The sequence below is a fragment of the Alligator sinensis genome, unplaced genomic scaffold (genome assembly GCF_000455745.1).
Source record: "Alligator sinensis unplaced genomic scaffold, ASM45574v1 scaffold330_1, whole genome shotgun sequence".
Classification (NCBI taxonomy): Eukaryota; Metazoa; Chordata; order Crocodylia; family Alligatoridae; genus Alligator; species Alligator sinensis.
Window position 1 is genome coordinate 1,883,044 of NW_005842178.1, and position 22,113 is coordinate 1,905,156.

General features: G+C 41.5%; 1 protein-coding gene across 1 annotated transcript in view; it reads left to right on the plus strand.

Annotated features, from left to right (window-relative positions):
* The first annotated feature begins 2,183 nt into the window (after positions 1-2,183).
* The window catches only part of OTOA (otoancorin), a 55,377-nt gene continuing 35,447 nt past the window's right edge, over positions 2,184-22,113 (plus strand). Inside the window, exons 1-20 of the mRNA XM_025207016.1 lie at positions 2,184-2,251; positions 2,651-2,679; positions 2,771-2,801; positions 2,895-2,922; positions 3,355-3,442; positions 5,276-5,407; positions 6,505-6,740; positions 6,956-7,059; positions 10,179-10,285; positions 10,823-10,967; positions 12,684-12,708; positions 13,474-13,485; positions 15,043-15,166; positions 15,540-15,755; positions 16,214-16,381; positions 16,994-17,134; positions 17,672-17,727; positions 18,382-18,499; positions 19,202-19,275; positions 20,552-20,687. Of these exons, the coding sequence (XP_025062801.1) occupies positions 2,212-2,251; positions 2,651-2,679; positions 2,771-2,801; positions 2,895-2,922; positions 3,355-3,442; positions 5,276-5,407; positions 6,505-6,740; positions 6,956-7,059; positions 10,179-10,285; positions 10,823-10,967; positions 12,684-12,708; positions 13,474-13,485; positions 15,043-15,166; positions 15,540-15,755; positions 16,214-16,381; positions 16,994-17,134; positions 17,672-17,727; positions 18,382-18,499; positions 19,202-19,275; positions 20,552-20,687 (2,010 nt within the window). The 5' untranslated portion in view covers positions 2,184-2,211. The remainder of the gene's footprint in view (positions 2,252-2,650; positions 2,680-2,770; positions 2,802-2,894; positions 2,923-3,354; positions 3,443-5,275; positions 5,408-6,504; positions 6,741-6,955; positions 7,060-10,178; positions 10,286-10,822; positions 10,968-12,683; positions 12,709-13,473; positions 13,486-15,042; positions 15,167-15,539; positions 15,756-16,213; positions 16,382-16,993; positions 17,135-17,671; positions 17,728-18,381; positions 18,500-19,201; positions 19,276-20,551; positions 20,688-22,113) is intronic.

Genomic DNA, 22,113 nt, shown 5'->3' on the forward strand with positions numbered 1-22,113 from the left:
GAAAGTTCATTGTGTGGGAAACTGGATCCGGCTGAATGGGACGGATGTACTGGAGCCCTCCCGGGGGAGCCGCTGAAAGAGGAGAGCCCTGAGCTTTTCAGGCAGCCGCAGGATGGATTTGGGACCTGCGAGGCCGCCGCTTCCCCTCCGTACTCAGAGGTTCAGACTGGTTTGTCCTGCAGGAGTTTGGGTCCGTCTTTCATTTGCTGGGCAGGGCAGACGGGGAAGGTTTATGGGCAAGAAAGAGCGGAGCGATGCCCGGGTGGCAGGGAATTCGCATGTAGAATGAAGGCAGTTTAGGAACAAAGAGCAGCTCTTGTTTGGGAGGGAGCATCCGAGCAACCCGCCAGGGAGCTACCGGGGGAGATCAAGGATCCAAGGTCTGTCACCAGAAGTACACAGTTAAACCTGTGTGCAAAGAAAGCGTCGCTCTGCGGGAAGGTAGGATTCCACTCCGCAATCTCGAAATCTGGGGGCAGATGGTCCAGGGTGCATGGGCCTCTGCCTCCTTACTCGATTGGTTGTCGTTTTAACAGTGACCGGCATTGACTGAAATCCGGCTACATGTAAAACTTCAGGTGCGGGTCTGGTTTTCTTTCATTTTTTTGGTTCTCAAGTGTCAGGTTGAGAATCCTGGAGTAGAAAATCCTCTGATTTTTTCAAAGAACAGGGTCAATATGGATGTCAGTAGTGAAGCCTGGGAGGCCTTTAAGAACACAAGAATTGCCGTTTGCTGCATCAGACTGTAGGTCCATCGCACCCAGTGTCCCAGGTCACAGAAGGACTTTGGCTGCTGTGGTTCCCTACTTTACCTGTGGCAGTTTTGGGTGTTGGGTCTGTGTTGTGTCAGGGTTGAGGGCATGAATGACGTATGCCCCCGGAGGCTGGGGGGGTGTGGTGACTGCCCAGAGGTGGCGGGAGTGGGGAGATCCCCCAGACAGCCGTGCTGGTGTCGGCAGCGGGAGGGGAAGTGGCAAACACCAGCCAGCGGTCGGTGACTGCCTGCAGACACCGCCAGCAGTGCTGGCAGCGGAGGGGAGAGGGAAGTGGCAAGTGATGACTGCCCACAGGCGCCACCATCAGCATCAGCAGTGCTTTTCTCAGGGGGTGCACCGCTAATCTCAGGGAGTGCACATGCACCTGCATACACCCCCTACGCGTTGCCAGTGGTTGAGGGTAGTGTTGTGTAGAGTTCTGATTAGTGTTGTGCAAGATGGTTTGGATAGGGATGACCCTGCCTCAGGCAGGGGGTTGAAGTAGATGACCTCTGGAAGTTCCTTCCAGACCTACTTCTCCGGCTCTCCAGGACTCTCTTGCTTTCCTTGCCTCATTGCCACAGATGTGGGTTTGGGAAGAGATGGGACAATATCTTAAGTCAAGCAGGTGTCCTGCCATGAGGGGCCTGACCTGTTGTGGAGGGGGAGTTTTTGGCAGCTCCTCTTGTACCTACTTCTGTATAGTACAAGCAAACTCTTATTCCAGGAGAAGGATAGCCATATCCTGCTTCCTTTGGATACTTCCCTGCAGAGCTCTCTCACTAGTTCTTACTCCATTGCTTGCCCTGCATGAAGTATGTCCCAATAGTATGAAGTCAAGGGATCTGGTGGGGGCTTTCATACAGGGGTTTCTCAAGGGTCATGTGTGCATGAGATATTCTAGTAGGAATGGTTTATCTGTCACATGCTTTCAAACTTTGTTTTACTTTTCAGATTGGTCAGGATTTGTTCTCTTATTCAGTTGAGAATCCATTGGCCCACTGGCTCTTTACTTTGCCACAGCTATAAAAAGTGGTATGCAATTTCAAAGATGTATATTTCCTTTTTATTAAAGTGGGTTCATCCTTTAGCTAGAACATGACTTAAATTCTATAGAAAGTAAAATTAAAGACCTACCTAATATAAGGTAGGTAGGACTGACTAAGATATGACTAAGACTGTACTTGCATTTACCCTTTTTCCCTTAATATAATGGAGAAGGGCCTAAACTAAGATCTGAAATTCAAACCACTCTTCCTTCTTAGAGCAATTCTGATCTCTGAACTTAGTAGGTCAGTGTCATCTTTAATTTATAACTGAAAATGTTGTATAAAATTGTCTTTTCACTTTTACTTTTTAATTTTTTTTTAATTTTCTTTTGCACTCCAAGCATCTTCTGGTTCTAATAACAGTAGGAGAAATGTCCAAAAATCAGTGGATATGGTTCTTATTAGTAATGAATCACATGGAAATTGCAAGTAGTCAGAACTCTGAAGGTAAGATCAGAAATCTTGTTTGGGGAAATAGTAGGTGGGTTTTGAAAAAAGTTGTATAGTAAAATTGACACACTACAATTGGCAAAATGGTATCAAATCCCTTCTATTATAATTTCCTGGAGTTATGACAGCCAAGATTTTGCCCACTTTGTTGTATGTAACATTTTATTTAAATGTATTGACTTTTCTTTGAGGAAACCCCTAACTCTATTTTTATTAGTACTGTTTCCTTGTAGATTTCATAGACATTAAGGCTGGAAGGGACCTCGAAAGATGCATTTGACCAAAGCTGCATTCATTTAAATCAATTGACTTTATCATGGACATATATATGTTTGTCTAATTAAAAAAAAAAAAAGAAAAGCTGTATAATGTCAGTAATTATATTCTTTGTTACAGATTTGCCTCCATTATTACTCAAGGCTGTGGTACGTATTTCTATTTAATACATCTACCAAAACTCTGTAATCTAAAAATGCTGGTATTGTTACATATATATTTATCATTTTTGCTCTTTAGGAGGAAGTAATAGCTGGAAAATATCTTAATGGTAATGTGCAAAATTTTCCCTTTTTATATTTTTTAAACATTTTCAAGTATAGCACAGTATAATAATCCATTGTATTTGTTTTTTCTGGTTTAGCTTTCCTGGATATACTCCATTTTCAAAGGTAATTTATAACTCAGATATAAATATAATCCTGTACTGTAAATATGAGCTATATTAAATTTACATATGAATTACAACATTATGGTTAGAATGGGATGGGTACATCAGGTTATTATGATTTTAGAGCCACAGTGACAATGGTTTTATATCTTTTTAACAGGCATACTACCACTACTTATGCCTAAACAAGAATGAGGCTGTAAATAAATGCTACCTTATGTCAACAGCTTTTTGTTAGCTAGCTTTTTTTACTGCATTCAGCAGGCTGCAGTTTTTGTAAACCTGTTTTGTCAAAGTTGAACAAAGGCCCCCCCATTAATATGGGCATAACTGATAATAGTGCTTTTCTGTTGTCTGTTTATATTCTCTTACAAACTCATGTAGTTTTATATAGTTGTTTTATTGGTATTTTACATTCTTTTTTTCATTGCAGCACTAATGCATGGACACCAGATATGCTTAAAAAAATTATGGGCTATTTCCATGATCAGGAAGTTATATTTACAACTAGCACCCTCCAGGTTTGTACTTTTTTAATGTACCAAAACATTCTTATCAAAGAAAAAGGAAAAACAGATTAAGACAACTAGTATCTTTAGTCCAAATTCAGCAATTAAATCTTAAAGATGGCCAATAAGTCTATATGAGACAGCAGGGCAATATAGACTACTTGTGTTCTGTGGTCATCAGCAGTTTGTAAAGGATTAAGACATCAATAATACAGGAAAGCACTGAAGGCTTTTATGTAGTTTTCTGCTATATTTATGGCTTAGCAACTCTGCTACACTGTTTCTCCCCAAAATGAAAAACTTCCCCTCCCAGGTAGCTGTGCTTTGCCTTGCTTTCTGAGGGAATGTATCACATTAGAGTACCTTACAGAAGACACTTTCACCTTTCACCCATCAATCATTACAATTGATGTGTGGCCAAATTTTGATTGGGTGTAACTTTATTGGCATTGGTAGGGTTGCAGCCTCCTAAACTAGATCTGAATTTGCTCCCCCAAATAAGAATAATCTGTAATGTGTAGTGCGGGGTCTAATTCCATCTTGCAAAGCCTGTGGCCATGCAGTTTCCTAGGGTTCCAGTGCTCTTCCAAATCTGAAGGGATTTATATTAAGGTCTTGTTTTTAATTTAAATTTTGGGGTTTTTCACAAGAGCTCTGTTATGAGTTTAAAGTACTTATTGATGACTCCGGTGAGTAGTTAAGTACATAGGGCTTGTTGATCTTAAGTAGAAATGAAGGGTTATAACGAATTCGGAAATAAAATTTACAGGACAATTTAGTGTACAAGGTAATCACTGATGTAGGGGGGGTGCAGCCTGAAGGGCCAGATCCTAATGTGATGGAAAATGATATAGCTCTTTTGAAGTCAATGGAGCTGAGGTTCTGGTTAGAATTTTACCTAAAGTGAAGCTTTCAATTTATTACTAGTTATTAGATTACAGCATAAATTAGAAAACATCATTAATTGTTTAACTCTATGAAACAATTTGTATAAGGATAAAGCGTTTTAAGGATTTATACTCCCCTCTGAGCCAGCTGTATTCCAGCAGTAGGTCGTACATTAATAATGTTTTCAGTAATACATAGTCATATTATATCATTGGTAAATGATAGAACTACTTGTGCACCCAAAAAAGTCAGGCTACCTCATCACTCATATTGCTGTGTTCATTAAGAAAAAGGCAATATACTTCTCTGCTTCTAATGATTTTTAACATTTGCTTATTCAGATTAGTTTTGTTAGTGTTTTAAAGCAGCATTAGTCAGTCTTGGTCTTCCTGGAGCAAAAGGTATTTAGAGCTCTAAGAAAACTAAATGTGTCCTGCATGCAATGGATATCTTTCTGTACAAAAACAACAAAATAGTTGCAACCTGAACTTCAAGCTAATTGTCAAAGAGTTCAGTAAAAAATTAGCATAAATTCTTCCTTCAGCCCAGTGAAAAGTGAAGGCAAAGTGCTAGCACTGATCAGTCTTGTGATGCTTTCTGTTTCCTCTCAGAGTTTCAGAACAGGTATGAGATTTTAAACTGGAAACAGTATAAGGGGAGAAAGTGGCTTTTAGCCTAATACCTTGGCACACACTTTTCCCCATACCCAGTTGTGTATTTTTTTCAATTTAGCCTTAATAGGCAAAGTCCTTCATATTCTTTATTTTCAAAATGATGTAAGAGATTGTGCCTTTCAACCTGGTAAGTACTAGGAGCCCTGGTCCTGTACCCTGCAGGTGATGTGCTGAAATATGTCCCTACTTCTATTTACACAAAGTTGTCAGGGAGTAAAAGATTAAGTTAGTAATAACACCATTTAGATTATAAATGTATGTGTGTGTTTCTCTGTGTTTATAGATTTCTATAAAAAACAACTTGGAGAATCTTTTAAACCAGCCCAAACAACTGCTGTCAGATTTTCAACAGACTGATCATCAGCAGTTTCAAACTGCAATGAAATTTCTCTTCAGCAGCAAAAAGCATCATTTGGTAAGTCACTTTACACAGAGTGCATGTGAAAAGTAAGAGCTGCCTTGGATAAATGGAAAAAAGGCCAGGCTAGGGGTTCACAGTGAATGTCCCACACTCTAACATCTGGTCTCTTACATATCTTGTTGGCAGTGTGTGGAAAGATGGAAACATTGATCAAGCAGCTGGGTATGAGACAGAGCAATCCTTTCTAACATAGGGCCTGATACTGCAGTGTGATCTATACTCACCCCCATGAAGTCCCAACAAAGTCAGTGGGGCTCCATGTGAATTTTGGAATCACATTGCAGGACTGGGACCATCACCTGGATATGGAAAAAAGAGCCTTTCTCACTGGGTAGAGAGGCTAACAACACACTCCTCCCTTCGGGGATTGAGACCAGACCTGGAGTAATGACAGGTGTTCCCCGTTGGATGAGTGGCCAGCATAAGTATAACTGGAGAGTCTGCTTAACTCAGGCCTTTGTGATTCTGATCATACTGTCAGAGCACGTGTCTGTGCCCAGTCTACATGGAAGCTCTGTAACTAATACCAGTCAGCAAGAGGTCTCTGCTGGTGAGCTGCAAGTGTCATTTTCTCCCATTATGTTGACAAGTAACTACTAGGATTGATACTGCTGTGGTGCAAAGTCACGCTCCCTAGAACTGGCCCTGAAATATTGGTCTCAGAACCATAGACTTCTTGAGAGGAGAAATGACCTATTAGTCCATCATTTTGCTGCAATAAGATTGTTCCTGCAGTATGCTTCTTCATATTTACTCAGTTCTGGAGAGAGATTGTTTGGTAATGGCTTCTTGAGACAGGACATGAGTAAAAGGACAGTTGACCATTCTATGCTGAAGACTTTCACGATATCTCAAGTACATACATCTTCATGCTGCTTTTCATTTTGCTGAGAGGCTCGATCAGGCCTTCAGTCCATAGTAGAAAAGAATAATCTCAAATAATGGAATCTGACTCAGTGTTTTACAGCTACACTATTTCAGAACAGTAGCTTGTTATTTCTATAGTGCTTCTTGTCACGCCTCAGAAATGAATACTATATTAAATTGATTATCAGAAGAAATATATTCTCTTAACCCTTTGATACCTGCAGGAATTGGGAAGTGTTGTTCTGGATTTGGACGGGATTAGAGAGAGAGTTTTTCAAAGCCCGGGAATAAACAGGACATTGTTCCTTATTACACTGGAAAAATGCTTTGTGACTTTGAGTGCTATGGAATGTGTGGATATACTGAGCCAGATTTTGCGGGTATCTTCAGTGAGCTATCTTCAACCTGCTATCATTAGCAACCTCCCAAAAGATCTTCAGGAAGATGCTTTCAGAAACTTGTAAGCCATTTATTTCTCAATGAAAACAATTAATAATTAATTTTGGTTTCTGATTAATATATTTTTCCTAAATGAGTTTGATATATAGTGGCTGTGGTTTCCAGGTGTTTAGTTTTCATTCATTTTTGCTGCTTTGAAAGTGTGCTTGCACATCTGTACCATTTAAAAAAGATTCCATTCATCAAATAATTTGCATACATCATTGTTTCATTTAGATCTGTCGTATTCAAGGACCTCTATGACAAAACAACAGCAAATGCACAAAGAGCTCTGTATGACTGGATGAAACAGATTTTACAAAAATCGTACAGTGCCAGTGGTATGTTGAATCTAAGTAGAACTTACCTTTTTTCCTTATCTCTCAGAAAAAAATGGCCAGCAAAAGGGTTCCTATTGCATTAATGAAGTTTTTAGTGTTATGATAAGAGTTGGGTTAAAGGTATTCCTTTTACCAACTGTTTCATCACTGCAATTTATAGCAACATTTCTTTCTCTACTGCGGCACAGCAGGTATACTTTTCTCCAATGTGCTTATTCTCCATTAGTAGTCTCCAACCCTTCTGCATGAGGCTAGGCACAAGGACTATGCACCATTTTAGTTATTTTTGCAAATCTTAAATAGGACTTAACATGGTGCATAGTTCTTGTGTAAGATGTCTGCACAGGTGTGATATTCCCTCCAAAGCCCTGTTTGGAAAAATAGGTTATTTTTGAAAATGCATTAGCCAAATGCATACAAAAAACCCCAGGAGCCTGTGCAAGTTCTGACTGAGGCACTGGCTCAGTCAGAAAAGCAGCAAAGGAAAATAAATAGGCATTGCTCCGAGTCTTACACATTTTTTCACAGCTATTAAAGTTCTGCCTCTCGGAGGCAGCCGCTGTTCCGGAGTCTGGGACAGTGTAACGCACGTTCCACCAGAGGGCTCCACAGCAGCAGGAGGAAGGTATCGGTGAACTCCCTGCCAGGAATATAGCATAGTAATATCGTATTCTTTTAGGACTTGATTCTCTTCCCATTGAAACCAATAGAAAAATGTCCAGTGAAGCAAGATGCAGCTCCAGTGACATCTTCTGACCTAAGCACTAATAAATGACCCTTAAAGCACTAGGCAGACAAGTTTCTTTGGGTGAATCTGATATCTTTTATTAGACCAACTTAAATAGTTGGAAAACAATTATTAAGCAAGCTTTTGGGTTCAAAACCTACACCCCTTAAAACACTGGCATTATCACCATTCAACAATGAGGCACATTCCTTGCCTAAGGTCACAGAGCACATCTGTGGGAGACTGGTAAAGAGTCCAGATTTCCTGAGACATGGGTTTGTACCTTTAGCACAAATGCCTCCTTAAATAATACTCTTAATTATCACCTGAGAAAAATCAGTGTAACTGAGGTATACAATGCCCCATCTAATGACTGCGAAGCACTGTCAGGGCTGCAGCATAGTACAGATATATCCAGCCTAGTTTTAAACTTGCTATCTCAGTAACTGGTAGTAACCTAGTAATGGCAGCATGGAGCACGGTGCAAGCTACAAAGCCTGTCCAATAGGCATGGCAAATACTGGCACAGTGAGGACATACGTGTGTCTTAAAAGTTGACTGTCAGAGTCCCTTGCCCACTCCTGACCACTGCAGATTGGCAGCACTGTGAAGACAACATGGGGGAGGAGGGAGACTTAATACCTCCTTCCTCTGTAACTCCACAGTGCAAGGGTCTTGAAAGGCACCATGCATGTGTGTTATTAATGAGGCTGCCTTGCCAATATTTTTGCTACTTCAGGTGACAGAGATTACCCCACCTGTACCTTTTGGGGTTGAACTACAGAGGCCTGTTTCATACTTTCCTGCTGTGTCAAACAGACCCATACAGCTGTAGCGGGGTCACAGGATTAGCATGAGTTGACAGGTTGCCTTAGTGCCTCAGAATAATACCTTGAGAGAGGTGCCTTTATGTAACTCAGCCTATTCTCATGGGTTTCCTGTTACAAATACCAAGCTATTAAAAAATGAGGCATCCTGGCAGTTGCTACAGAAACTGGTGATTATGTGGTTTGCATTTTCTACCTGATTTGTAAAGAACAAAGAGAGATGTGAAGGATCACAGTCTCCACTGCTGCTCACTGCAAGTTTGAGCTTCTGTTAAATGCTGCAGTCAGGCTATTACATTAGGAATTCTCCTGTTTTTCCTCTTCTGTCTCTTCCCTCCACCTGTCTCTTGCTCTGCATGGTGACAAGGAGGGGGTGTAGTTCCATAGAGTGCAAGGACTGGGAACCAGGACTCTTTGGATCTATTCTGATCTCTATAATTATCTTGGTGTGCATCTTACCGCAAATCACTTAAACTTACATTTCCAAAAGTCTCCATTAATGCTGTCTGTTTTGGTTTTGAGATAGCTACAGTTTGATTTGTTCAAGATACTGAAAAATTAAATGTATTTATGACGGTTATTGAAGTCAGGTGGAGTTGTGGGTGAAAAGCACCTCTGCAGATGGATCAGCAACAAGTTGAGCATACAAACATTGGCACCCCAAATGAGTGGATATTTTGGGAAGATTTAAGCATTACTTTCCAGGCCTCAGTCTTCCCCACTTACTAAATGGGCATCACCATCTCCCTAGTGTTCTGGAGCCTGAGTTAGTGAAGCACTTAAACATCTTGACTTCATTTTCTGTCTAACTGCACTTAGTAGTGGTGTACTGGAGAAGTGTTCTTTGAATCTTTATCATTTTTCACTGTATTAAATATTTTGTACTTTCTCTAGTACTTTCTCTGTCTTGAGCAGGGGGCTGAATTAAATGACCTTGTGAGATCCCTTCCAGCTCTACTTTCCTATGATCCTACAATTCATATGGGTTCAGTAAACAATGACAACGTTCTATATAGTCCTAGAATATAGACTGTCCCTTTGAAGGGATACTATCATAATGGTGTGTGTGTGTGTATGTATATATGAGAGAGAAATAAGTAGTATAATATTTCTTGCTTTACATCTGTTACCAAATAACACATTGGCTTATGAAAACTGAATTTCATAAATATTGTAATACACTCTCCATTTATGTTGGCATTTTGTTTGGTTTAGAAGATAAAAATAGTCAATTTCACTTTTTAGATTCTCAGGTACTAGCATGGCTAGGGGCACACACATAAAATATATTGAAAATTAAAACATTTACAAGTGGTGCACACACAAATAATATATTGAAAATTAAAACATTTACAAGTGCTTTTCTACGAGAGCTTATAACATTGTTTTTATAAAAAAACTTAATTACAGCTGGGCAGTGTCTACTCTTAGAGAGGAAACTATAGCAGTGCTTTCTGACCTTAGAGTTCCTTTGACTACCCAACAGAAAGAACTGAATATAATGAATAACAAAAATTAAAAATGTGTTGTTTATATTTTAATGAGCATTTATTTGTACAAAACAGAGTTAAATGAGTCAGCCTCTTGGGTCAGTGCAGAAAACCTATGGATTTTGGGAAGATATATGGTACATCTTCCATTAGAAGAAATTATGAAAATTAGTCTTACTGAAGTAAGTAGCAGAATGAGTTTTGAATGTATTAGTTTTCCAGTGATGCAATTTGCAGCCAGAATGATTACAGTGCAAGCTAAAAAAATGAAGATGAGTGTATCTAATTTCAGTTAGGTAAATTCAAAGCCATTCCAGATCAGCTGTCAACCAAACAACCCCTTCCTTCTCCTAGAATTCAGAAATGTATAACATCCCCAGGTTCTTTGTGTCCCCCTGCCATTACCTTTTTCTTGTGATCTTTCTGTTTTTAAATGTCAATGTACTACACCAGGAGTTCCATATATTAAGGATTATAGGATGAGGCCCCATATTAAGCAGACACTAAATTATTTAGGAGTGAGGGACACTAAATTAAAATATGTATGAGCAAGCGAGAACTGCTCATCTTTGTCTTCCCAAACCGTTTATTATCTGGATTGTTCTTTGTGCTAACTTCATAATGTGAATGGAGGCAGGTCATTTATAATATTGAACTTGTATGTTAATGCGCTTGATTCCTTTGCATTACTGATACATGTTTTTGTTTGAACAAATTAGATTAAACAATTCATTAGCTATGACAATGCAACAAAACAGCTGGATACAGTATATGATATCACACCAGAACTTGCACAGGCTTTTCTAGAAAGAATAAACTCATCAGGATTTGATATGAGAAACACCTCAACTATCTACAGGCAAGACTTATTTTTTGGTTGTCTTTGAAAATGGTCTTTAAGGGAAGTTGATGAACAGGAGAGGGGAATTGGGGACTGCATTACTCCTGAGACAGCTAAAGCTATAGAATCTTTTACTCCTGGGTTTGTGGTTAAAATCCAGCTTTGGCTAATAATAACTGAAAGTCATTGGAATCTCATGGACTTTGGAGCTGGTTGTACTGATCTCACTCCAGCTACCTAGTAGACGCATATCTGGATTATTGGTGACATCACAGCAATTTCTAGGAACCCCAGTCATTGTGCTGACAAGCAACCAATAACACCCCTGCTCTCGAGCAGTTACAATATAGATGCTGAACAAGACAGATAAACATGGTGTTGGGGAGCTGGGAGACTGATGTTCAGTAAAATAAAGCAGCTTAGCAGAAAGTAAGTTGCATCACTTGCCTAACCACTGCAAGTGGTGCTGCCAAGGGGGCTACTTGACAGGAAGACTTTCAGGAGGGACTTTCCCTTCACTCTCCCCACAACCAGGAACATCATTTGGCACCCATATTACCATCCTCACCAGAGAGGCTAAAAAATGAATAGGTAGAAAAAATGATCTCCCTTCCCTGCTAGAGGAGGGAGCCTTCTGAGTAGTCTTGAGTTACATTTGGATGCGTTGTTTCCTATCCTGCAGCAGTTCTGTATGCAGAGGACATCCATCTTCAGGGCTGTCAAACTGGCACTAAATTCACTTTAACAATAATAAAATAAAGAATGAGAGAGAAAATAAACTTTTCTTCCTCATAAATGCTTGGTTAGCATGAACCACCTGCCAGAAAGTGCTGTTCCTTTCCATTTACATTACATTTTGTCATATAAATGGTCCTATTTATTCCCCAGACACCACTATCTGAAGTTAGTTGCAGCTCCTTGGGGAATTTCTTGGGGTTTTCAAATTGATAAAGAATACTCCTTATGGCTTCAGTTCTCCTCTGATTACAGTGGTATAACTCACTGATTTCAGTGGAGCTATTAGTGTTGTACATAGGTCTAAGCAAAAGGAGAATTTGTATTTCTGTGTAAAAAATGATGGGTGAAATGCTCATATGGTTTATTGCTCATAGAGGCCAATTTCATCCAAATTGGAGGAATGTCATGCTCCATAATCCTTAACATATTCCATTCTTACAACACACTTATTTTATATTACTCCTTTTAACCATACTGATGATTTAAAATGCACTTTTACTTTTCAGAAGTAATGTTATACAGTCCTACCAATCCCAGAGGGGATGTGGAGCTTGTGGTGGCTGTGCAGTAATGCATCAGATAGATGGTAACTACTTGTTATAAAAGTGAGGTTGTAGATATTTCTCCAATTTGTATGCAAGTATGATGGTGTCCTATGAATGCCAGTGGGCTGCTCACACAGTAGTTTGTTATGCTGCTGCGCAAATTGTTGTTAAGGGAAGTGCAGACTATTTCATCTGATCTGCAATTCACATTTTTACCAGGCTTGTGACTCAGATGCACTATATATCTGTCCATATGTCACAGTTACACTCCATAGTTCCCATCCTATGAGAGTGGCTATCGTGGCCACTTTTGTTGTTAATTTTTCATAGGTTTCATAGACATTCGGGGTGGAAGGGACCCTGGAGGATGATTGTGTCCAGCCCCCTGCCCCATGGGCAGGAAGTCAGCAGGGATCATAGGATCCCAGCAAGATAAGCAACCAAATGTGTCTTGAAGGCATTCAAAGTGGATGCTTGAACCGCCTCTGGCAGCAGTCTATTCCAAACCTTGGGGGCTCGGACAGAAAATAAGTTCTTCCTTATGTCCAGCCTGAATTGGTTGCGGCGGAGTTTATGACCGTTCGATCTTGTCATCCCTTGGGGTGCTCTGGTGAACAGACGTTCCCTCCAGACCCTGATGAGCACCCCTGATAAACGTATAGGTGGCCACCAGATTGCCCCCAAAAACGGGCTTCAGGTTTTGGCCTCACCAAGGCTGAGTACGAGAGAATGACATCCTAGGATTTGCTTGAGAAGCATCTATGGATGCAAGCCAGCGTTTTGCTCGCTTTACTAGCTGCAGCATCGCAATGAAGGCTCATGTTCATTTTGTGGTCAATCATGACCCCCAACTCTTTCATCTGTAGTGTTAACCAGCATAGCACTGCCAAGCCTATAAGCATGCTGCAGGTTTTTCCTCCCAAGGTGGAGAATCTTGCATTTTTTGGTGTTAAACACCATCAGGTTCTCATCCACCCATTTCATGATCCTGTCAAGATCTGCCTGGATCACCCTCCTGTCCTCAGGTGTGGATGCTTTACCCCAGCGTTTGATGTCGTCGGCAAACTTGGCCAGCCCGCTTCTGACACCAATGTCCACATCATTGATGAAGATGTTAAACAGTATAGACCCTAGGACAGAGCCTTGAGGGACCCCACTGGTGAACGTGCACCAAGACAATTGGCTTCTGTCAACCACCACCCTCTGGGTCCTCGATCATGGTGAGGTCGAGGCTGCAGTTAGCCAGTTTTGCCAAGAGGTGATCATGGGATACCAGATCAAAGGCTTTTTTAAAGTCAAGATATACAACATCAATCTCTTCCCCCTTGTCCAGGTGATAGGTCACCTGGTCGTAAAAGGAAATGAGATTGGTCAAGCAAGACCTACCCACAACAAACCCATCCTGGGTATCCCTCAGGATATTGCCATCAGCTTTTATTCTTCTGATGACCAAGTGCTGAGACAGAGTAAAGGAGAGCGGTAGAAAATGCTCCACAGCGCTGATATTTTGCCATTATTGTAATAGAGCCATTAAGTCAAATATACCCCTGTGGGCAGTGCACATGCATAGGAACATCCTGTCCACCTGATAGCTGAAGTCCTACAATCAACGAGTGCCTGGAGATGGCTGTTTCATAACGTGATGTTCCTAAACACTGTAGATAGGGGTTTTTTCTGTATTAACAAAACTCCCCAGTAGACTTAACCCTGGGTGATACCAAATGCAACAGTCTATACCAGAAGCTGGCAATGTTTTCTGGAAATGGGCCAGAATGACCTAACTCAGGTCCAACTGGTGCTAGGACCCAGTCGCTGCCACTTTTCCCCAACACCTGATCATGGTGTGGCATGAGTGAAATTTGCTGTGATGCAAAGCAGCATGGACAAAGCCCCCTGCCACTGAATACCACCACAGCCCCCTGCCTCCATTGGGCCATAGATTGCTGACCCTTGTACAACAATTAAGAAAAAAAGTCCCTCTCTATTTTTAATTAGGGAAAACATATTGCAACCCTCACTCGCAATAACTGTATTTGAATTGTTTTGTGTTTCTGATATGGGAGGTTGGCCATGACACAAACAAAGCCAGAAGAGTAGTTGATGTTTTATTCCCAGCTGTACCTGCACAGCTGTGTATGCTTCTCACACCAGGAGATAGAGGCATGTTTGATGTAGTCTGTTCAACATTGTTCCCCCTTCCAGTGAAAACAGCTATGTTGGGGAGGGGAGTAGACACAGCATAAGAAAGCATGCTGTTGTGGTTTTGTGGGAGATCAGCTGGATGTTCCTACAGCTGGTGGTGAATGTGTTTACATCCAGTAGAACAACCTCTGGCTGTGGTCTGAAGTGAAGTACAGGTGCTCTAAGCACCTGCTCCAAGACTTCACTTAATCATAGAATGTGTTGAAATCCCAGCTGCGACCCAAGGATCATTCCAGGCAGTTGTTCAGAATCAGTCTAACCACCTACACCCCTGTCCTTTATCCTTTTTAAATTAAAAATTATGCTCAAAATCCTGCAAAGGGAACAGATTCCAGAAGCGGAGTCTTTATGCAGAGGATCCTCCCATGACATACTGAGTCTTTTAAGTTCTCACAATGATCACTTCCCAACTTAATGGAGCTCAGAGTAGTGTAGTGAGATGGGTACCTCTCTCATAACCAAGTCTCAGAACTTTCAGAATTTTAAAGATTACAATTAAAGATATTGGTGACAAGCAGATGTGATTGGGAAGGTTTGAGCACAGGAGAGATGTTCATGCTGTATTTCACTGCCCCAGGTATTACCTCACATATCTGGCTGGTCTTTCATACAGGTTAGGCTTGTTGGTTTGCTTTTATGATGATATGGGAGAGATGGAAGCCACTGTGGCTCGGGTTTTACTTCACCAGATGATCAAATGCAATCACCTGAGAGGCTTCCAGGCTGAAGTTCACAAGGTGTGTATGCTGTTTATTCTCCCGTAAACTCTCATGGATAATCTGATCCTGGAAAGAGGCAGGGAGATTGTTTCTTTACAGTCCAAAGTGAAATGTCACTCACCTCTAGGAAATGCAAGAACAAGTACTTGATTGTGTAATGCAGAGGATAGAAGCTCATTGATGCTTTTCCCAGATCTTTTTTTTTTTAGCCTGTTTTCTCATTTCGCATATTCTTATACAAAATGTGGTTCTACTACAATCCTTCTGCAAAATGGGTTCTTGCTGAGAGCGTGCTTCTAATGCTGATGCCTATTCCAAAACGCCTCTGAGCATGGTGGAAACAGGATCTTGGCAAATTTCCCTGCTCTGCTTCTACTTTTTCTTGTTTTAGCTCAAAGCTCAACTGCTGGACATTGCCATGCAAAACCAGACTTTGAATGATACCCTTGGGTCTCTGTCAGATGCAGTGGTTGGGCTGACTTCAGGTCAGCTGGAATCCTTGTCACCTGCAGCTGTGCATAATGCTATTTCAACATTAAACCAAGTCTCTGGATGGGCTAAAGACCAAATTATGGTTTTATCCAGCAAATACCTCACTCACGAAAAGGTATGTTTGGGATTTCTCTGATGTCAGTCATATTTGATGAAAGCAACCAAAGCGCAACAGCCATTGCTCAACCACAGCTGCTGATTTGAAACAGGTTAGGAGCCACAAAGTGTTTTGCTTTCTAGTTCATTCACAGGCAAATGTTTTGGTAATGCTGTGACTGAGATGGTCAGAAAATGTTGTTTAAATTAAGTTAAAAAAAATATAACCCCTAAAATATAACCTGATGCAGCATGGAGGCACATTTTCAGTGCCTTGTTCTGCTCACTCTTCCGTGTACATTGCACTTTGAGAATTATTACTGCAGGTTACACATTGCAAAGAGTAGGAAGTTGAAAACTGCATCTTAAACAAGAAATGTATTTCATGTCTAGCATTAAAAGTAATTTAACATTAGGGATTTTTACAGTTTGTAGATAAGAAAACTTCCCATTTTGTTTGTTCTGTTCTCCATGTAGGTTTTATCATTCCATAACATTAGTCAAATGGGTGCTTTGGTGACTGGAATTAGCACCCAGTCATTCTACAGCATGAACCCAAAGGAACTCTCTCAGGTGATTAGAGGCACTTTATCTCAGTATGCATCTGATTTATCACCTGCTCAACAACATGGCATCCTTAGTAAGGTAACTATGATCTCTTGTGTGTTCAGACCCAATCCTCACCAGCCCTAATGTTCAAGGAAGGACCACACATGCACAAAAAGATATAAACTGGCACTCATATGTGGATTTGGGCTATATTCTGAACTGATGTAACAACATTATTCCTATTCAATTTTCTCTTAAGCATCAGTTAAGTTTCAAAGGCTATAAACTCTTCCTTCTATCATGCTATAACATGATTTAATTTTGGAGTATGAATCAACAATCAAATTAAAATGAGTTAACAGGAGTCAGGATCTCACTGCAGAACAGCAGATGCTCAGTGAGTCTCGGTTTGCCCATTTGTCTGCTCTGAACTGGTGAGTGAGAGATCAGAGCAGCTTATCCCTAGATGAAACAGCTATGTTTCCCTGATTTACTGTTCTCTTACTATGGGTTAATAGCAGGGGGAGACAGTCCCTGTCCCCTCTTAATTGTTCCTGTTACCTCACTTTAATTTGATTATTCATAATCTTTGAATAATGAAATGTGTCTTTCCTTGAAACCTCTTAAGATAATGCAACACTGTAATGAAAAAATCATCTTGTTCAGGTATAAGCTCTGAGAACTATAATTACTTTGCCTTTTTATTAGATGATTGCACCTAGAGATTTTCCTTCATCAGTCACAGATATACAAGGAGCTTTTTTTAAAGAAGTATCTCTTTCGGCTTTATGGAAGGAAACAGGTTTTAACTCTTCAATGATGAAAGAAAAAGAATTGAGGAGGAGCCAGGTAATGAGTAGTTCCAGTGGTACCCAGTGGGGATTTCTTCAGAGACGCAATGAAACACTTAGTCTAGTCATTTTGCTTTAAGAATTCTCCACTGCTTACAGTGACCGGCCATGTTTCACCAGTGTGAATTAAAATCGGTCTAAATATGTTTTGACTAATGCAGCCCAGTGTGCCTAGGAGCTGAGCAGCATTATAAAGCAATCTTTATGTAAGGATAAACTTGAGTGGGCCAAGCACAAAAATCATCATGATTCTGTCACACATTTCTTCTCCCTCCTATGCTACATATTTGACATTTGTGTATCTGACTAGTCATGATTCCAGATGTAACAAAGTCTACCATCTACACAGTACACCATTCCTTAAGTCACTAATAAAATTTACCCCTGCCAATAAGTGTTCTAGGGTGCAACGAGTTGGATGTCATCAGTGCATTTAATGTTCATAAAAAAGATGAATGTGCCAGAAACATTCAGCAGTTCCTTTAGCTATCAAACTTATTACCCAAGAGCCACTTTCATGTGTTTTTAATTTCAGGCCTTGTATCTGTATGAATTATTGTCTAAGAAAACAGCTCCTGCTGACCTTTTAAGGTATGGATATTAGTCTACTCTACATTGCCAGTGAAACATGGTTTACGCCTTGTTTGCCATCATTCTGACAGCGAAGTGAAATATCCTCTGTTATATAAATGTAAAATCTTATGAGAATGATACCTTTCATCCCCTGAGGCCCCAAGCACTTCACTTTAGGGGCCCCTAAATCCAGTGCCTAGATCAGAACATCCCAAAAAGCTTTGGGTAGTTCAGAGTTCATAAGCAGAATATTGCAAATGTAGGCTCAACTCTGCTTTCTGCTGCCTAAAGGATTCTCAAAGAATGGCACAAGGAAGGAGGGGGGATGAAGAGGTATCCAGAGGAGGTTCTTTCTGGAAAGCTGAGCTGTGGAATGAGAAGAGTTGAAGATTCCCTGTTAGATATGCTAACGTGTTCTTGAGATCATAGAATCGGAGAAAATGAGGGTTCGAAGGGACCTCAGGAGGCCATCTAGTCCAACCCCCTGCTCAAAGCAAGGCCATCCCCAACTAGATCATCCCAGCTAAGGCTTTGTCTAGCTGGGTCTTAAAAACCTCCAAGGATGGAGATTCAACAACCTGTCTGGGTAACTTGTTCCAGTGTTTTATTACCCTCCTAGTGAGAGTTTTTCCTAATCCAAAGATCCAGATTTGTTGGGTTTTCTTCTATCAGTACAGGGCAGTTGGTGAAAGGAGTAACCTGCCAACAGATTGAGAGGATGAGCACAGACTCTTTTTTAAATCACTTCAGGCTCTTTGAAAAGCATCTTGAGTTGCTTTCTCCGTATCAGGTAAAACTGGAAATATTATAGTATGTGTTTAACACAGGTTAATATTATATGTGTTTAACTTTCTTGCATACCACAGTTCAGAAGCCACACACAACTTCTGGACAGTTTAAATATGGCTTCTGATAAAAGAAAAGTTGGGGCATTATCTGCTGATAGTTGACTCTGGGGCACGTGTATCTCAAGTATTGTATCTTGTGGTTCTCATCCCGGTGAGATGTAGGTTTGTGGCTAAAAGGATTAGAAAATTTGGTAACCCCAGTATATAATCTGATATACCACTGATAAATTAGATCATATACCAGTGGTATATCAGATTATGTAAAGTAGGTAAATCAGAGCCAGATGAATTCATGAATAAAATTCAATCTTTATGTGTGTGTCTTTCTGTATAACATTTGTTGTTCAAGAGTGAATTGCAGAAAACTTTCTACAGCTCATTCTTGAACTGCAGCTAACTCAAGAATAATCTGTTGTGTAATACAAACACTTGCATGCTTCCCAACATGGGAGTTTTCATCTCTGGTACCTAGGAAGAGACAACTTCAAACATTTTTGTAGGAGCTATGTACATGAAAACAATGTACAACGATAGTACACACAGATCTACATATGTTGATTCATTTGATGTAATAGATAAAACATATGTGCATTTTTCCTCAGAATTCACAAGTGTCTAATTTGTAAATATTTCTTTTTTTTTAGGTTAATTGTTTGGCTTGGAAATTTTGGATGGACTCCAACACGTCTATCCCCCCCTTCCTCTTATCAGTTCTTCCGTAAGTCACTCTTGTTACATACAAGCAATATATTCAGGCTTTTTTCATCTGTTTTTGCTTTAATTTAACTATGTACTAATAGGGGAGTTGATGACTCAAGCAAATGATAGTTTTTATAAGTAGGTCACTAATGCTAGCTGAAATTCATGTCCCCTGGAAGTTTATATTTGGTCACTGCTCTCTGGGAGTGAAGGGAGCTGCAGGGCAGTGCTCTCCACACTTCCCTATACCAAGGTGACCCCAGTCTGGGGAAGGTGCAGGGAGTCTTTCCCCACTGCTTTATTCCCTCTGGGAATGGTAGGTGCCTGTGGGCTACTGTTTGGGCTAGGGCTGGTGGGACCCCCCCTAGCTTGGGGTTAGGGTTGGTGCCAGTAGGGTCCTCCAGGCTAGAATTAGGGTTGAGAAACAGTAACACTTCCCAAGAGAGGCGTAGGATGCCTACTGGTAGAAGTCCCATATCTAGACTTAAGACTTCAGTTGATGGGGTCCCCAACAAAAGAGTAGAGTCCTGCTCCATAGGGCTATCTGTTCTTGGGTTAGGTTTCTGTCTGCTAGGGTTCTCCAACTTTGGCCTAAAGTTGTGGCTTATAGAAAGACCTGGAATAGGTTTGGAGGCCTGGCCAATAGCCACCTCCCATCACTTCAACCCCATCTAGGGTTAAGGTTGAAGCCAGGAGGGCTAGGGTTGGAGCTGATAGCATTGGTGGCCTAGTATTAGGGACAGAGCTGGATCCCCAGCCTAGGGTTAGGACAACAGCAGCAGTGTCTTGTGGGTATTTGACCCCTAGGCTTTTGCTTGCTGCTTCCATTCATAGTAGGACTGTTCAGTTTCACCTCAGGAGGTCTCGTCTAACCATCAGGAGTGGAAAATACTGTAGACACATACTGTCTTCTTGCCCTCATCTCTCTTGGAGAGGCACCATGAGGTACTGATTCCACTCACCAGCTCACAGCAGAATGTCTTCACCTACCTGGCTATGCTTTCTGTCCTCTCTTAGCATGTCACAGTGAAGCACTTCAGAGTTGTTCCTTTTTCATCCAAGATAATTTTTATATGATATAAGACAATTTGTGGTGCTCCAGTATTGTGTATCATCTGTACGCTCATTTTCTAGAGCATTTTAAAGGTACATGGAGCACTTAAAACATTACATCCTTCCAATCCCCTTTGGGCTAAACTCAGAGAAGAATCTATCACCATAGACTTGACTTGTGGCATTATGGACAGCTGAGGTCCATCTTTACAAACTCAGAAGCACTTTAATTCTTTCTCCAGAGCTCAGTATTTGGAATCAGTTTCAGACTCTTTGTGTGTACCTTTCCTGATAAGTCTGGGGAAGACTGAACTGGATCTTCTAATTCTGGACTCCCACAAAAAGAATGCAGTCCTACAAAAAGTACAGGAGTGTTTGGTAAGCAGATCTTTTTCTTCATGCAGTAAACACGGGGTAGAAGGGGAATGCTAATTTGGAATGACTTCTGTTTCATCCAGCTAAAATAAGTGCTGGTTTAACATTGCTTTGGAAGTTTTGCATTACAGCTTTGTCAAGTCTGTAGCTTTTGCTATAATACAGTCACTTCAAATATATGTTATGATTTATCAATTTGTGTTTGATTTAATAACCCCTGTCCACTGAGTTAACATTAAGATATGACTGGGAAACATGGAGTATTCAAACCATGTTATAACATGGCTTCTTCTTTTCTGTGGCCTTATCTGTACTTTACAGGAAGTCCAACGCTCACAGTGGTTGCAGTGGTGGTAAAACTAGTGTAGATTAAGTTCTCTCTAACTCTGCCTTAAAGTTAGACAGCACAGTGGTGAAAACTGAAGCTCTGCAAGAGCTTCCATTACTGTACCAGAACAGTGGTGAGAATTTTCAGAAAAATCACACAGTGTTAGATGCTAAGTGGACAGAAAATGTGTGTTATGACCATGTTGGAGAAACAAATTTTATCCTAAGTTATCTTAGGACCCAGGGAAGTCCCCAGCCATTCAGGAGCCCGAAAGGGTAGGGGATCCCACTGCAGACAGTCACTTGAGTCTGTCTGCTAAGCAGCAACAACAGCAGCTGGTGGGGTTCATGTGTGAGTAATCACCAGGGATCCTGGTTTTCTCTGATTAAAAATTGCAAATTCTCCGGTTAAAAACCCAAAATCCATGATAAAAATTAAAGGCCCTCCACAGCCCCTCCCAGTGCTGCTGGTGCCCTCCCTCCCCACCCCCCTGGTCTCAACAGCCCTCCTGATGCCCCACACAACAGTCCCCCAGACCATACCCACAGACACTGCCACCCACCCCAGCAGGTAAAGTGTATGTAGGGGGAAGGGACGGGGCAGGGTGGGGGAAAGGGAAGGTGCTGGGGGGTAGATCAAGAAGTGGGAGTGTGCCCCTGTGCCCACTCGCAGGAGCAGGACTGGGGGGTGAGGGCAGGGGTGCCACTCTGTGGGCCACGCACATGCCGGCCAGCCTGACAGGAGGCTCGCACATGGAGGCCGCCACCACGACTGACACTGCGCCCTGTGCTACCATCCCACGGCCACCTGAATGCGCCGCTTATCTACAAAACCAGGGCACAGCAGCAGCAGTGCGGTGGCAACCACCGTGTGCGGGCCACATATGTGCTGCCCGGCTGGGGGGTGAAATGGGGGGCTTGCATGCAGCGGCATGCCCCACAGCTGGTTGCATGGCTCCACGGCAGTGTGTGGTGGTGGCAGCTGCATGCGGGGTGGGGGGGCTTTGTGGGCAAGTGCTGCCACCGTGGAGACATGCCCTTTGCCCCTGGATCCTAGAGGTAAGTGGGGCTTGGGGGCTGTGGGGCAGGGCTGGGGGAGATT